Genomic DNA, 18,211 nt, shown 5'->3' on the forward strand with positions numbered 1-18,211 from the left:
CTACGCACCTCAATTTTATTCCCATCCAGGAACAACATCTGCAGACTCCACAGGTCGGCAAACACCGTTGCGCCCACATAATTCACGTCATTGTATGACAGCTTCAACACCTTCAAATTCTCCAACCCCTTGAAGTATTCCTTGGCCAGCACCGAGATCATGTTCATCTCCAGCCGAAGCTCCTCCAATTTGGTTAGCTCAACAAATCCATTATCATGCAATTCCCCAATTGTATTATTCGCCAGGTTCAGTTTGATCAACATCGGCAGGTTGACGAATGCTTCTCGATCTATCCGTCGGATGTCGTTGTTCTCCAGCATAATCTCATCCAACGAAGGATGATTGGCGAAAGCATTGGCGTGCAGTGTTTTGATCTGATTGTTTGGCAGATTGATGGTCCGTAGCTCGGTCAGGTTGCCGAACGCGTACGGATAGATGTCCGAGATGATGCCATACTCGATGGTCAGCGTTCGGAGTTTCTTCAACGTGAAGAGCACGTCCGAAGGGATGTAGGTGAGGTTACCGGACTTGCGTACGGTGAACTTGAGATTCTCCAGGCTGGTCTGCGTGTGAAAGGCCAACCAGTTGGCGTCCTTTCGGGGCAGTTCCCCGTCGAATATCGAGCAGGATGCTTTCTGTGCTTTGGCGTGACCTTCCGGTGAGCAGTGGCAGGCCAGCTTCATGTTGATGTCCTCGGAGCAGAGATCTACCAGGGGAGTGGTGATCGTGGGCTGCGAGGCAGATATCTGTGTGGATTTGCCTTTTCGGTAGCTATCTTTTTCGTAGCTTCGGGCCATAGTCGTCTGCAGGAGGCTTGTGAAGGTGAGCGTTAGAAGGAATGCCAGGGCAGCCCAACTCGAGCTTCGCGAGGAGGGAGTCATGGTGGCTGAATTTCACGAGTTGACGGGCGTTGACGGGTCAATGTTCACCACTGAGGCCGAAGGTGACGGTGATGAGGCGGGGTAATCCTAGATGAAACGGATGATGGCAAACTGTGAAATGGAAGGGAGAGAAAAAACGGAAATGTAAACACCATTCGCTAATTGGTTTGATTTGATTTCGTTTGTAGTGAGTTACGCTTCGGTGGAAGCGAGCAAAGTTAGGTTTGCTGTTTGTTTCACGGACGAGGGTAACTAATCGGGATTGTTTGTTTTTGCTACTGAAGCGACGTTGTGTTTTCCTTTTGTAGGAGAGAAATGGAAAGAGCGATTCGTTTGGCTATGAAGTGTGTTTTTTAGGGAAAATGTCTAGTGAGGGTGAACAATCATTGGGCAATTATAGGATTAGAGGCTTGTTCTGAGTCAACAGAAAGTTGCATAATTGATTATCTGATGAGTATAGTAATTGAAATCAACCAGTTTCATTTGAAATCGAAAGTGTTTCAAAATTTCGCACTGAAAGGCGAAGCGTGATCATAGATGACTGTACAATTCGTAATTGCTACTCCGTGATTGACCAGAATAATCGAAGGTGCACATAGTTCCAATGAATGGGGCTTGGGATCAGTTTAGGATCCTCAATGTACACAAAAGAGCTCAAAATTTGGATGTCAATAACAGTGACGGCCACGTCCATACGATCATCAGGAAATTATGGAATGTTAGTTAGACAATTATTGTTACTTGAGACCGAGTGTACTTCTGCACTCCTCAGTTATCATGGAAAAGCCATTGACATTGTAGGATAAAGTAAGGATATGGAAGTCACCTTTTATTGGTGATTCGAACCAATATTCACGCCTAATCAGATTCGCCATGTATAAATTTAATAGGACGTCACTCTATCTTTGTGTGTGGTGTGCCTTCTGGACGATTCCAGACAGGATTCTTCAGACAGCAAATCCGTGATAGAACGTCGTTTCCAAAGTATCAATTTTAATGCTTTCTGGTCTAAGTGAGTTGCACCTAATTTTTAGGATTTATCGTAGCTCAATAGAGCTCATCAGACTTAGCAGTGAAAACCTTTTTAATATTCTTTGTAGATAGTTAGGAGTGCACGACAACCCGGATGATAACAAATATCGAGTCTAGTTCACAACACTGAAGACGGCCTAACAGTTGAGGTCGAAAGACGCATATCCTGTAAAGGTTACTAAGTCTATTTGAAATGAATGGTATAGTACTAAATTCGTTGTTGAAGGAGTAGGCTGTGTTTTGAAGGAGCTATGAAGTGCTTATTGGAAAATATCTTTAACACATCAACTTATCCTTTTCTTTTTATTTCGGGCGTTACTTCCCAACTGAGACAAATCCGCTCAACTTATTCCACCCATAAATTCTTGCACAGTGCCGTTGTCCACTTTATCTGCCATTTTTTTCAAGGAAACGTCTTAACCTGAAGGGTTTATGGACAAAAGGTCGAAAGACAAAAGGTCGAAAGACAAAAGGTCGAAAGACAAAAGGTCGAAAGACAAAAGGTCGAAAAGACAAAAGGTCGAAAGACGAAAGGTCGAAAACGATTTGCATAGTGGGAAATTTTTCCTTCCTAGTAAAAAGATTTTCGACCTTTTGTCCCTCCTATTTTGTTCTTTGACCTTTTGTTTTTTCGACCTTTTATCTTTCAACTTTTGTCCTTTCAACCTTTTGTCATAGATTCACCTAAAGATGTTTCTATTTCTTTTTATTTTGACTTAATTGTTAGACTTATGCTTGGTTATTCCCCAAGATTTTTCGATCTGTTGTATATATGAACATTTTGGTGAACTGATACTTTTTCACTAAAATTGACATTTTTATGCTAATATTGAGTTTGAGCTTGAACTTGTTTGGCCACCCTTGGTTGCTACTCCAGTAGGGAACCGGGGGGTAATATGCCCAAAGGGGGCGAAACGCGCCACCGTCGATTTGGACAAATGATGCTTCTCCTAATATATTTTTATGTGTTTTTCTTAACCAAATCGTATAAAAAAACGTATAAAAACGTTTTTCGCTGTTTTCGTTGCAATTTTGTGCGATTTCCAATGTCACTTTTAGGTCGATAAATAACCAAATTTCTGAAACTATTGCCGAGAGCTAACTTGTGCACTGCCATAGTTTGTAATACATGCAAAACATATGTTAAATTTTTCCTTAAAAAGCTTATTGAAGGACCTAAACCAGGGATAGGGCGCGACTCAAAACTATTTCGGTGCAGCACGCACTGCCGGAAGACAGCACGTTCAATTTGAAAGAGACGTGCTAGTGCAATATGAATTGTGTTGCACCCGTTCTTTTTTGTGTGCTAAAACTCCCATGTGCCGTTGCTAAGAATCTCTCTGAGCATTAGGCAAGGCTCTCTCAAATAACATCACTTTGCTTTGACGGAGTACGGATGGACGCCTTTCTCAAACGAACCACACAAACGTTTGTTTACTTCATAAATTTTACATGATTTCGCCTCACACATAGGGTAGATGTACCAATAGTGGAGGTACTAAGCATGATTGATCTTTATTTAACTGCAATTCAAGAAGCGCAATAAATGAACATATTAATGTTGTAGCGGGAAGTAACGATCATTGACTTAACGAGAAAAATGATTTCATCGCAGTTGCCAACGGCATGTCAGTGAAAACTGGTACCTCCACTATGGACCAATGCACGAGTTCACTGATTTGACGTTTGAGCACTTGTTGTTATGGTCACGTAAATACGTGGCACCGCTCAAAAGTCAAATAGTGAACTCGTGCATCGGTCCATAGGAACACTTTAACGCAACTATTGGTATAAATAAGAAAAGTTTCAACAATTTTAATGATATTTCATCAACTTTCAAGTAATTTGAACGCTGTTTTCAACTATTTGGTGTATCAACAAGCCAATATGTCGATTGACGGTGTCGATTCTGTGGTCAATGCAATAAAATCAGTGAAAATGGCGTTACCACAACAATAGGAACACCCACAACCAATGGATTACTTACCCTACTTCGATAATTTCGACGACTTCGGTATACTTTTCGTGTAGACCAGGAGTTTTGACAATATCCTGAACAAACGATTGCTTTGATTAGATTCAATATAACTGATAAAATGTTCGCGTGATCGTTGTGTTTATTGTTTTTAGGAACTGAGTCGGTGATCAACACATAAACAAACCAACTTCAAGCAAATTGTAGTTCGGTCGAACCTGAATCGGGTTGGGTTTGAAACTGTGATTCAGAACGGGTTGCGCCAGTTTCAATCTTGGTTCAAAAACGAATTCGACATATGTTATTGCTGTGTGCGTTTGAAACGCAAATATCAAATGCGGTAAGATTTTTTACCAGGAAGGCAAAGTCGAGAATTGCTTTTCCACGGAAGTGTCAAGAGTTTTGTCGTTTTTTTTTGACACCCCCCTCTCCCGAGGGAAGATTTGTAGTATGAAATTAAAAATAATTTGTCTAGCACGTAACAAACAACTTCCTGCCCCCTCCACATGATTGACCCTACACATAAATCCTTACTTAATAAAAGAAAGGCCTCTAATTACAAAATAATTTCCGAACATTGTAAAAAAATTCCTACGTCCTAGTTTAAAATTCACGTGCTTTCTACGTAAGGGTCTATTCACAAATTTGATAACGCTAAAGGGGGTGGGTGTCCTTAAGATGTTACAGCTCATACAAAATTTGAAAAATATTCATGCAAAATGCGTTACGAAGGGATTGGTGGGTGTCAACAATGGACGTTTTCGGCGTTATGAAATTTTTGAATAAACTCTAAAATTATTTTGAAGTAGCTAGCAAAAAATGATTCGACACCGCCGTCAGTCACATTCGTTCTCGATTATGTTTTCAATGAAAAGCACCAAACGAAGCACATTGTGCATTACTCAGAGTTTTAAAGAGCAGAGCTGGAGCTATCTTTTGTCTCTCACACAGTTACGGAAATACTCGCACCTTCTTTTGTGTCACTCAACAAAAACAGGAGACGCACGCAAAAGTCGGGTGCAGCACATGCATATTTTGCACTGCTCCGAGTTTTCTGCCATTCTGTGACCTAAACTTTAACCCGTTAACGCCCAAGGTATCTCACAATTGCAATTCAGCTCCGTTTTTGTTACTCATAGTCGTATTCCCATAAATTAAACCTTATTTCACCAAAAAAATTCAAGTCTATGGTGGGGATCCAAAAGAATTCTTGGAAGTGTGTCGTCCATATCTAGCTGTTCTATAAGTTTATTTTCGAGATAAATCAAATATATTTTCATGCAGTTCAACCCATTACAATGTAAATAAGTTGGAAAAAACTGCTGGTGAGGGGTAATTCATAAATTACGTCACGTACAGAAGAGGAAGGAGGGGGTTACAATGAAACGTGACTACCCATATAAAAATTGGAATCCATACAAAAATTGTGATACAGAAGAAAATTGAGGAGGATGAATATGGCAAAACTTTGCGTGATGTAATTTATGGACGTACCCTGATAAAGAAATTGCAACATAAAGAATAAAAATTTCAGAGGCAAAAGGTGTATGCCAGAACTAAATCATTTAGTGACTTCAATTCAATTTTCTGCTCTACCACGTAAGTAAGATACATACATACATACATTTCCATACATGTACATGTACAATAATGCACACTTAAACCATTTATACCAAAAACAAAATAAAATCTTACATCAAATATTTTGATTTAGAAAAAAACCTACAGATGTTTCAGAATAGTCTTCAAAAAGATAATATACAACTTGCCAGCTGATAATGGAAACATAACTATCAAAATATTTTTTCTGGTTCAAGTTATTAGTATACAATGTGACTCTGATCTGACAGTGATCGAAATTTATATTTGGCAATATCAAAATTTCATTAGTGCTGATCAAAACTTAGTCCTTCAGTCCAATGACAGTCAAATATTGGACTCCAACTATTACATGCTTTACAGATGTGGCACGGAAGCGTGCCCGCTCAAATTTCACAATTCTTGGACCGAGTGAGCTCAGCAAGGAAGGCTCTTTACTGCTACCTCAACGCGTCGCTGGTTCTAAAAAGTAAACAGTCATACAAAACTACGACCAAACAATGGCGAAGGCGTAATCAATTTTCTCGAAAACATTCATTTTGGGAATTAGGGTAATTTGCCTATTATTGCGGTATTCCCTATTATTGCGGTATAAGAATTAAACCCTCATTATTAATCGAAAACTCTGTTTACTATGGATATTATTGATGATTATGAAAGCTTATAGTATTCCCAAGCTGTAGCAGATGAATGCTTTAAAAATTAAACGATTTTGATCGTTGTAAGAACAGTTTCAAATGATGCATCAAGAAAAGCCTATATTTTTAACCAGCCTCTCTATCTACGGGCGGGTTTTCATAAGCTTAAATTTTTTAGTTTAAAATCAAAACAATTATATGTAGCGCGTATATCAGTTCAGTATGGATGTAGTTACATGATAGATATTGAATTTTGAATAAAAATTCTATATTTTTGAGAAAAAGCATATACCGCAATAATAGGACAATGAAAATAGCTTTTTGCCAATTATTGCGGTATCTGCAAAACTCATTCAAAAATTAAATATTTCAATAGTAATTTTATATGTAATTGCTGGAAACATTAATTATATTATTAGGATACTAAAAAGGGACATAATTTTGAGTTAATCATACATTTATTTAGTTGAACAAAAGGTTTATGTTTATTTTTACCATGTGATTCCTCTTATTTACAAATATTTTGCAAATAAACACAATGTATTACCAAAAAAATCACGTAAACTGACTGAAAATCGGAACTCATGCCAAAAATACGTTGGAAAAATAAGGTACAAGATGATCGCAAGGAAGCAATCCTTTAAACTTGTGTTGCTAGTGGTAAATATTTCTAAAAACATCAAAATTGTAGGTTATACTAAGGTCAACAAATTCATTTTTTATATAGCAACTAGTGGTCTTAGATGGCAGAACCTTGTCTATTCACTTTAACATTGTCCACCTACGACGAAAGAGGAGAACACCTACGACAGAAAATCATTCGATTCTGTTGATTTGTTTTCGAATCGTGACATAAAGTAATGCATTAGTTTTCCTCATAGATATGTCCAAAGTCACACAAACTGACAGTACCGTGCAGTGTCATTAACATGGAGGGAGCATAATTTCAATGCTCGAACATTGTGTGGTATTGAATGTATATGGAATGTAATAAAATCTATGATTTTTGATATACCGCAATAATAGGACGGCACTACCGCAATAATAGGACAAAATACCGCAATAATAGGACAGAGGAAGAGCTTCAGATTTATGTAAAAAAAATGTATGTATGATTCCAAATATTACTTTTTTACCTCACTATACTCCAGATAAAGGATAGTTTTAACACTTAACATTGCAAAATACTATAATATTTAGATTTTGGACACTGCAATACGATTTAAATTTCAACACCGTGCTTAAGTCCTCCATAATAGGACGGATACCCTAAGTAGAATTTTCTGATTAAATTGGCAACAACGCACTGTAGTAGCGCGTAGTAAATAACTGCTTGCAAACAATATCCTTCAAGCGCATTTATTACCTGTAATTTTGCGAATAATAATTTTTACTTTTCCACGTTTAAGTCATAAAACTGGTTCTGGACTTAGGTTGGCGGCTATTCAATTTTACTCTCATTTGACAGCCGCCCTTCACCCTTGGAGTTCAGTTCATGGGTTTGTCGTTGTTTTCGTTCTTCACTCCCTTCAAAAGATCAAGAGATCTAAATGGTGTCAAGGTTCATCTAAAAATGTAAGGAGCATTGCATCCGAAATAAGCGATTGTTGCTCGAATCGATAGTTAGTATCCATTGTTTTGATCTAGGGAGACCAATTTCTTATTGGTTGTTTCCTTGATGTTTTGCACATAAAAGCAATTCCCAGCTAATGCGTTTTTTTGCGAAAATATCTACTTTAGTTGATCATCGTTTTCGAAGATACCAAATTTTTCATCACTGGACTTCAATCATGCGAATGACTTCCAAACTAAGAAGGTTTTAGGCGAATAGCTTTCTTCGGATTTAATCCGTGGACTGATATGTAAGCGAATAAAATGTGTGCCCAGTAGTGACATTTAGGTGATTTCCAAAGTAATAAGGTTCCAGGCACTGTTGCATTTGAACGCGTTCGGTTTGCGTTCAAGTTCAAACCTTTGAACGAGGGATCAAGTAGGCTTGAACAATGAGCAGTTCAAAAATTTGAACCCGAGCGAGCGTAAATTGAACGTAAATTGAAAACTGTCTTCGTGGCAGATACACGACATATTTCAATGCGGAAGTTCAGCTAGGATGTTTGGAAACTTTAATGATTCCATATATTTGTAATGCCATGAATTCAATATGTTTTGATGTAGTTTTTCTGGGTTTCAGCTTCGTTGTGCATTTTAAAGTGAACGGGCCGTTCTTGAGCAGGTGCAGAATCTTGCACGAGAGTTCAATGCTTACTAGGTTCTTGTGCAAAATTAGAACGCGTTCAGTTCAAAATGCATCACTGCACAATGGTCGGAAAAAAGTGAAGTTTGGCCAAAACTATATTTATCGCCTTAATCGATGATATATGTAATCTAAATTTGTTATTTGGCGTTTTTGTTGTTTCAGAAGGGATTATTCACAAATTACGTAACTTTGAATAAAATATTTTTTTAAATTTAAAATTGTTATCAAACCAGGCTGAAAGCACAAATTTTGTTTATATTTGATCGAGTTTGATCAAAATGTGTATGAATAGTGGTTAAATAAATTTTAAATAAACTTTGTATGAAAAATATCGTCAAAATATATGTAAAATATTGAATTATTCAAATAGCTCTAACTTGCAAATTACCAAATTTCTGCAAAAATTTTAAAGTTTTTTTGTAAGATCTAAGGATGCTTTTTGATGTGCAATATTCGAAATGGCGGCGACATGACGCGACAAGAGTTGGGAGAATTTTCCAAACTGCTATGTTTCTGGGCGAATAGATCCCATTCAGTTGAACACTTTTGTCGAAGATACCAATTTCGAGAGTTCAATTTTTTTCAGTCTCATCGCTGGACTGATATAAAAAAATAAAATATTTGACCACTAGCGCCACCTTGTAAGTGTTTTCCGAACTAATATGGTTTTAAGCGAATAGGATTCATTTAGTTGTTCAACATTGTCCATGACACAAACTTTGTATCTAATCACTTGACTGAGATATTAGCTAATAAAATTTTTGCCCTCTAGCGCCATTTTGTCAGTGTTATAAGGTTTTATGTGACTGAGTATCATTTAGTTGTTCAACATTGTCCAAGACACCACTTTTGTATCTCATAACAGAACTGAGATGCAAGCAAATACAATATTTGCCCACTAGCGCAATCTAGTGAATGATTTCCGAACTAATAAGTTTTCGGACGAATAGATCTCATTCAGTTAAACACATTTGTCGTAGACACCAACGTTGTATATCAACACTGAACTGAGATACAAACAATCAAAATGTTCGACCATGAGTGCCATCTTTTGAGTGTTTTCCGAACAAATAAGGTTTTAGGTGAATAGTTCTCATTAAGTTGATCAACTTTATCGAAGACACCCATTTTGTATCTCGTAACTGGACTAAGATAGAAGCAAATAATGTTTTGGCTCACTAGCGCCATCTTGGGAGTGTTTTCCGAATTTATAAGGTTCTATGCGAATAGGTATTATTTAGTTGTTCAACTTTGTCGAAGACACCATTTTTGTATCTCATAACTGGGGTAAGATATAAGCAAATAAAGTTTTGACTCACTAGCGCCATCTTGGAAGTGTTTTCCGAATTTGTAAGGTTCTATGCGAATAGGTATTATTTAGTTATTCAACTATGTCGAAGACACCAATTTTGTATCTCATCGCTGGATTGAGATATAAACGAAGCAAATATTTGTACGCTGGAAAGTTGTTTCATATGTTGCCTATATATGCGATATTTGTTGGCGTCTGTGCGCCACCTGGTGAGTTAATTCTGAATTAAAATAGTTACCAAGTGGAAGTCAGCAGTCCTGTGATCAACTTTACAGAAGACAGTTTTCTCCTAAACCTCTTTATTTTCAAGATATTTGCACTACAAGTACTGTCCTATTTATAGGACGCTGGGCGTTCGGAGCTTCCCAACTAACATTCACTCATTTAACAAACACCATAATGGCAGTTTTATCCAGCATCATGTTTTATAACATTTTAATAATTTCCATGGCCAACCTTTGTTAAAGCATTGTTCACACAAATTTGGAGAAACTTTAAAGCATGTCGTTGAATACCGACTTTATTTTTCAGCTTTAAAAACGTTTTACAAGCATTTAGTTCAGCTTTTATACGGCTGGTCTAAAAATAATTAAAGACTAATAAAAACAAAAACAAATTTTCTAGGCACTTTATAAATGTAGTGTGCACTATTATTATGATAGTATAACAATCTTATATAAAAATCGCCTGTATACTGGATTCGAACACGAGACCTTCCAATCGTCAGCGGTATGCCTTGCCATCTGCGCCATCCTAGAATTGATGATTATACCGTCCATTGCAAAATATAAACTTCTCATAGCTGAATATTGACCATGTTCGAGCTTCTATTCGACAACGTCTAATCAACACATGGTACGCTAATCTACAACTGAACAAGCATATTATTCAGCTGCTGTTTAGTGCTGATCCAAGCTGAGTTCAGTCGGCTATTTTGAGCGAACAGTGAGAAAATTTATGTCGATGTTGGTCAAAATAATGTTTATTTACACAAAGTAAAAACAGTCTGAAATGATTAATATAATTTCATAATAAGTTTTAGTTTGTTCAAAAATGATTAATTAACTTAAATAATTTTATAAATTATAGTTTGATTATTTTTTTTATTTGTTTTTTTCATAAACCTATTACATATGCATTGAAGTAAAAGTTCTATGTATGAATATATTTGAATCATTTGAAGGGTTAGTCCTCAGAACCCACCTGAATAGAAAAATATTCGAATATCTTGATACGATTTTTATTTTCAGAAATGGCCAAGTAAATCATTTTTCTTAGAGCGCAGTATTTATTCAGTTGTGAAGAAATGTCATTTCAAATGTAGCTGGCTATAGAAATTTATTTAATCGATTCTGTCAAAGAAATTTCCATTTTTCTTGTACGGAAAAACACCCCGAGCAGGCGAAAAAAGCTTAACAATAGAAAATATAATATGGATAGCAAAAAGTGATATTAACTTGATAGATATATGATATAAAATATCTGGAAATGATATCTAAAATAAACTACTAGAACAAAATTGGCATGTCATATTTAGATTCTGCAAGATTTTACCATTAGCTGCGAGCTATTCATTAGATCTGCGTACATCAAATTTTTCATAGGTTTAGAAGTTCCAGGAACAAAACTTTGATATTGTCTTCAGATATTTTATCTCCTATGTCAATCAAGTCAATATCACGCTTTGTTTGTCAGTACTTTGCTCCTACTCGGAATACTTAGCTTAAATGTTTATTTTTGTTTTTCACAATAATTCTGCATTTCTGGAGACTGACCATGTTTATTTTCTGAACAGCTATTTGAAAAGTTTTAAGAAAGCATAATTTATGGGCTTTGAAATGCATTCGGAACTAAACACGAATTTCGGATATTTTGTCCATTTTATGAAATTTAGCTATAGTGTGATCGCTTTTACAAGGCTTATTTATTGCTGAACAATGTGTTTGTTAATCGTCATTTTGGCCTCTATTGGATCAACTGTTCTTATAATATACTGAAGCTGAATTAGGATTTTATAAGATACTTATTCAGCTCTTATTCATGCTTATGTTAAACATGTGGGAATAGCTGAAGTGCGACGCAAGTAAAACGTTAGTTCGTCTTCTGAATATCCTTTTATACATATACATTTGTTTAGTGGAATATTTGCTTTTTAATTGGGGGAAACATGTCTTGTTCAGCTCATTTGTAAAACAATCTTGACTAGTCGAATGAGAATCTTTGGAAACGTTTAATAAGTGGCGATTCAACTTTTGTTCATTCTAATGCATAACGTTGAACATTGATCTAAGTTTGTGTTAAAAAAAGCACCTTCTCAGCTCTTTATAGAGCAAATTTTTTATTCAGCTGCCATTACCATTATTGAACAATAATTAAACATGCATGCTTGTTTGTGGCTCTGAATTGTTAGTTGGGTTCTGTCCTATTTTTAGGACGCTGGGCGGATATGGATTAAACAACTAGCTTACCCAGCGTGGCTAGCCACGCTCTAACAAAATTTGAAAGCGGAAAGCTATGCATAATCTTCCAAAGATTGATAATGTCACAGATAACAGACGTTGAAGTCCGATATTAACCCTCTAATACCCAACCCCGCCTTTAGACGGGGTACACTTTGGAATTTTGTGTATTTTTTCGTAGTTCGGAAATCAAAATTATTTTATTTTTGGCTTAAACCTTGACTCATAACACGCATGTAAGAAAAGTTTTTTATGAATTTTAAAACTTTTTTGTATTTTTGAAAATTGTTTGAAAAATTGTATTTTGATATAACCTATAAATGCCCGGGGTTAATTTAACGTGTAATATAAAAAATCATATCTTTTATATTTTTCTATGATCGACCTATCACAAAAGAAGAGCCTGGTGGTATCAAAATAATTTCAAACCTGTTTTTCCGTTAGTTACACGGAAAATAAAATACGCTCCGAAAAAAAAAATTGAAAATTTAATATTTTTAAAAGTACCGCAAAAATTTAAATTTTTATTATTGCCAAAAATCAACAACCATAAATGGTTTCAAGAAAAAATGAAAAAAGCTAGGGATGTTCAAACATAAAAATTATAAAAATCAAAAACCAAAATTCAAAAATTTACGAATAAAAAAAAATAATTACCCAGAACGTGTTTAGAACGATTTTAGATAACGAAAAATAATACTTAAATCGAACATAAAAATTTGGGTATTAGAGGGTTAAAACTGTGTAAGACAATTAATGGTCATTTTAACCAGCAAGCAAGCAATTTGATTGATTTTCGACGCGAACAGTTCTCAGATTCTCCAGTCTTGTGCACTTGAAAATTTAAAGTTTGGCTTCGCTTCATAATCACCTTAACGTTCAACGCTCCGTCATCGTAATCATCGTCATCATCGAAACTTCAAAAGCAGTTTTTCTGTTCAAAACTAAACATTATTCGATGAAAATGTGTTTACTGTGTTTTGGTTGGAGAATAGAATACAGTGAACACATTTTCATGTGAATTTTCTTAATTTTGAACGAAAAAAACTGCTTTTGAAAATTTTGAAATCAATGACGGATCCTGCCACCTTAACATGACCCGACATTGACACGTATGATACTAATGACCGCCAAATCGCCTAAATTTATGCTCTGACCATACTCTATTTAGCACGTGGCATTAATGTTGTTGTAATGTTCTAATCTGAAATAATTACAGCCCTAATGCTGTCGTAGTGTTTCTTCAGCTGTGAAAATTCGAAAATTCCAGAACATTCTATGAATCGGAGAGAATAACATTCTCAAATATTCTACAGATCGCAGTGTTGCTGTGTTCCGAAATTTATTGTTGTCTTTCAAAATCACAGTTGTAATGACGCATGGAAATATTGACTCATAGAACAGGAATAATTTGGAAAGTTGTTAACAGTTTTTTTATTCAAAACTAAAATTTATTCCATGAAAATGTGTTCACTGTCTTTCGGTTGGAGAACAAAATACATTGAACACATTTTCCTGTAAATTTACTTGGTTTTGAACGAAAAACCTGCTTTTGAAAATTCAGAAATCAATGACGGATCCTGCCCCCTTAATATGTTTTTAGTTTCACTGTAAATAAAATAAAACTATTTGGCGGGCAAAAATCTGATTCAAACTCGTGTTTATAGGTTGGAACTGTAGAAACCCCTTCTGAACCACATATTTTACCCCAACCGAAGTTTACGATTTGATCACCGAACAACACGTTTCATCGAAGTCACACAAAATTGAGATCGATTCAAACAAAATCGAACGTTTCAACCAACCAATCATGTGTGAAATGTCAATACATTCTGAAAAACTGCTCTTTTGATGATTTCCTTCGCTGTATATTGCACAGCGCTTATCAATGTAATATGAAATTTTTGAAGCAGCATATATCTGCACAAAAATGATTTTGCAGCATGAGTGAACATAGATATATTGGTTCAGAATAGCTCGATTTGGTTTAACTTTTTTAAAAGAGCAGTTCCCAAAAATAAAAACGACTGTTTCGTCCAGGGTTGACCAGGCCCTACGTTGTGTTTCTTTATGGTCCCGGAGGGGCAGACGAATGAACGAACTTGAATTACTTTTACGATGATTTATTGCCCACCACCGAGAGGCAGTGCTCCTGCTCGGTGGGGGATACGAAACGTAACGATCACAACTTACAACTAACTATCACAGGGAATGATCTCTCTTATATATGCGAGAGGTAACAAAATGTACACATCGCATGTAGCATTGTTACATCGCTGTAATGCGCCGATAGCTAGCATCACGCAGCCCAAAGCAACAGCATGAAAGCAAACGGGCTGCTTGCTGCTAGCTGGGGCGAAATGAGACAAATTGAATGCACACTACGCTGCTCAGCGTTGCCAACCTTCCAGATTTGTCTGGAATATTCCAGATTTTTGAGGCCCCATTTTACAAAAATCTGGAAGATCCAGATAAAATTGTAAATGAATTTGTAAGGTTTTGTAAATAATTTGTAAGGTTTTCCATGTACGATATAAGCGATCCAGACTTTTCCAGACAAATTTTCAAAATCTTCCAGATTTTTGAAAAATTGACTTGGCATCCCTGACGCTGCTGCTGTTTTCGAGTGCGCCTACCATAGAAGCCATAGAAGCGAATGGGAGATAGCGTTGCGGTGAGACCGAACAACGACAACGATGAAAAGTTCTAGAATATTCTGTAAAATAACTGTTGTAGTTCTCTACAATTTGAAATTGTAATGTTCTAAGAATCAAATTCACTGTTGTAGCGCTCAGCGAAACTTTTCGGTGAAATATTTCAAAGCGTTACTGACAGACAGACAACTCTGGGATATTATATATATGATGATAACATCTGAACAAACGCTCCGATGTATGTAACCTATAAACAAGCATGATTGTGTGCGTACGTTTACGTTGGCCATGCTACGCCGAACTCAAGCGGGGCGTTTTACCCCGCAAAACAATACATATGCAGTTAAGCAGCATTTTTTAAAAACTGATTTATAAACCCCAGAAAAGCTAAAATGGATAGCTGTCTCTACTGTTTGGTAGAAAACATGTTTGTATTTAAAAAAGAGCATAAAATAATGTTTTTCAGATCTAAAATCGCTGTTGTCCTTAACCCCCAGTCTCCCTACCGCAAAATAACCAGCACTTACACAAGGAACCAACCAGATGACTGCTTGGGACTATCAGGCACCCTCAGTGTAGGGGAACTGGGTGTAATATGCACCTTTGGGGTATAACGCGCCACCCTTGTTTTGAACGAACGACGTGCTCTAAGACGCTGTTTGTCACCCGACATAATAGAAAATGTATAAAAATGCTTCTCTTTATATATTTTTAATTGTTATCCTGGCAAAAACCGTAAAAACACGAAAAAACATTTTTTGCTGTTTTTTTTTGAAATTTTGTGTTATTTTCTAGGTCATTTATCAGGGCGATAAGCAACAAAACTTTTGAAACTATCACCGAGAATCGCCATGTGCACTTCCAAAGTTTGTATTTCATGCAAAAAAAAAAAGTGTTGAATTTATCCATGAAACTCGTATTGAAGGACTAAAACTTTATACAACTCGTGGGGCAAAACGACCGCTCCTATTTCATAACACCATTCATAACAGCCGTTTAAATTCAAATTCCAGCAAACGTAATGTCATGCTGTAGTATACGTAGCGTTGCCAACCTTCTAGATTTGTCTGGAAAATTCCAGATTTTGAGGCTCCATTCTACAATAATCTGGAAGATCCAGATAAAATTTTTAACGCCTTTGTAAGGTTTTGTTAATAATTTGTAAGGTTCTCCATGTAGGAACAAGGAGATCCAGACTTTTCCAGACAATTTTTCAAAATCTTCCAGATTTTTGAAATAGTAATTTGACATTCCTGAATATACGTACCAATTTGAACCTTACAAATGCACTTTTTTCAACTCTGCATGTAAACTAAAATATAAAAATAACATCTGATCAAACGCCCTTAAGTATGCACCTTATGTGCAATCATGATTGGGCATGCGTGCACGCGTACGGTTAATGCCGAGCTCAGGTGGCGCGTTTTACCCCGCAAAAAATAAAAATGTAAAATTAAGTTTTTTTATAGTAGAGGCTTGCTTTTTGGTTAGCGCAAACTGCCTATGTATCAGGCGTACACAAAGGTGTGATATAATGATGGAAGAACAGCAGCGTTCTAGCAAATATTAAGATGTTTCAGGTCCTCCAACTAGTGGTCTATTCATTGATATCCAATATCACTCACATTCTTGAAGATGAAAAAAAATACTCGAAGACCTACGAAGGTCGGCTATTTTTATTCAAATGTCTCAAAAGGTTCACGAAAAAGTATTCGAACGCTCCCATTCGTTTGCGGAAATCTGCAGAGGCCTGCAAAAATCCGTAAAAAGGTCCGCGAAGGTCTACGATAATCTGCAAAAGACCACGATGATACATGAAAGTCAGTAAAGGTTAGCTGAGGTTCACGAAGAACTGCTTAAGCCTGAAAAGGTCTGCGAAAGTCCGTAAGTATCCACATAGTCTAAATCAGCAAAATAACATAGCGTGGTTGTACACAGCAAAAATATGGCATCAGATCATTAGACTGAACTAAATTGGGCCGAAGAACGTTAGGCTGAAGTTCGTTACGTCCAATGTATTATTATGCCGAACTTTGTGAGAACGAAGGGATCATTGAGTCGAAAACTTCAAAACTAAACAGGAACCATCAATTTTTCCTTCTTATATTATAGGTTGTTCTTTCATCCTAATAAAGCATTGGGTCTTATGACCCATTCAGCCTAACATGCTGCGGCCTAATGAACTTCGACCAAACATACTTCAGTCTAACGTATTTTGTCTTTTTTGTACTGGGTCATTAGGCTGAAGTATATCTGACCTAAGTTCATGAGGCTGAAGCATGTTAGGCCGAATGGTGTTAGGTATCAGAAATCCGACTCAGGTGGCACGTTCCCCTACAAATAAGAGATTTGTGTCTCGCTTATTGACAGCCTATATCATCGTTTACCTGAAGGGATGTGGGACTGTGATGGGAAAGGATGGTGAAAAGGTGGTAAGGAAGGGACAAAAGGTTCCATGAAGTAAAACCCTAAAAGTAAATTTTATCTATTCGTAGAACAGATCAATTTTCAGTCTTAGCAACTATACTGCATGAATGCTACATAGAGTTCTTGAATATGAGAACATAAAGTTCAGTATTATTTATAAATATAGAACAAAAATCTACTAGAAGAGTAGATTTTTTTTTTGTTTTAGCAGATTTTTCCTGCAAACATGGCTTACTTACAGCTTTTGAAAACTATAATTTAACCTGAAATTCAGTGTTTTCAGAAGATTATAAGAACAATCATCAACATTACAGATAAACAGACGATTACCTGTAGACATTGATTTAGTTCTCAAAATCATCCAACTACCAATTCCTATTGAAGGCTTCTGGAAGTGAAGTTTTTTAAGGACATCAGTGTCGCTTAAACTTTCGTTTGAGATCGAGGGCATGTTAAAGAACACCTTATGTTGGTTAAGACCGAATGATTGAATGTAGAACTTACAACCATCTACCGGTTTTTCATTTATTTCGTTCAGTCTCTTTTTCAACCAATCAGAGCTCTCTTCATTCTCTGTTGAGAATAAGATTTGACCGAAGAGAAGCCCATGACCGTTGAAACTTGAAATGAACTAAGTACTTAGATGAATCGGCTGGCAGTGTTGTGAGGAACTCAAATTTTAACAACTTAAACTTACAATCGAAATTTGATAACATGTGGTGGTATACTTGATGATCATCTGTTAGCTCGCTTGATGGCTGCAGTTTGAGAAATAGTCCCATATTTCCCAACACTATTTCTATTTTTATATCACTGCACAATAGACCTATTCATATTTTCAAAAATGTCGGGAAATCAACCAGTCAACCAATATTTAGATTTTTCATGTTAAAATGAACTTCTGGTCAAAATTTCAATCAATTTGGAGAAAAATTAGGTGTGCTTCAAATTAATTATGTATTTTTGGGCTAATTTCA

General features: G+C 36.2%; 1 protein-coding gene across 4 annotated transcripts in view; it reads right to left on the reverse strand.

The window, feature by feature from the left end:
- The window catches only part of LOC5574559 (connectin), a 764,796-nt gene that overhangs the window by 11,275 nt on the left and 735,310 nt on the right, over positions 1-18,211 (reverse strand). For all 4 annotated transcript variants that reach the window (XM_021849123.1, XM_021849121.1, XM_021849122.1 and 1 more), the window contains one exon: positions 9-992. In XM_021849123.1, coding sequence (XP_021704815.1) covers positions 9-881 — 873 coding nt within the window. In that variant the 5' untranslated portion in view covers positions 882-992. The remainder of the gene's footprint in view (positions 1-8; positions 993-18,211) is intronic.

Source organism: Aedes aegypti, chromosome 3 (assembly GCF_002204515.2).
Source record: "Aedes aegypti strain LVP_AGWG chromosome 3, AaegL5.0 Primary Assembly, whole genome shotgun sequence".
In the NCBI taxonomy this organism is placed as follows: Eukaryota; Metazoa; Arthropoda; class Insecta; order Diptera; family Culicidae; genus Aedes; species Aedes aegypti.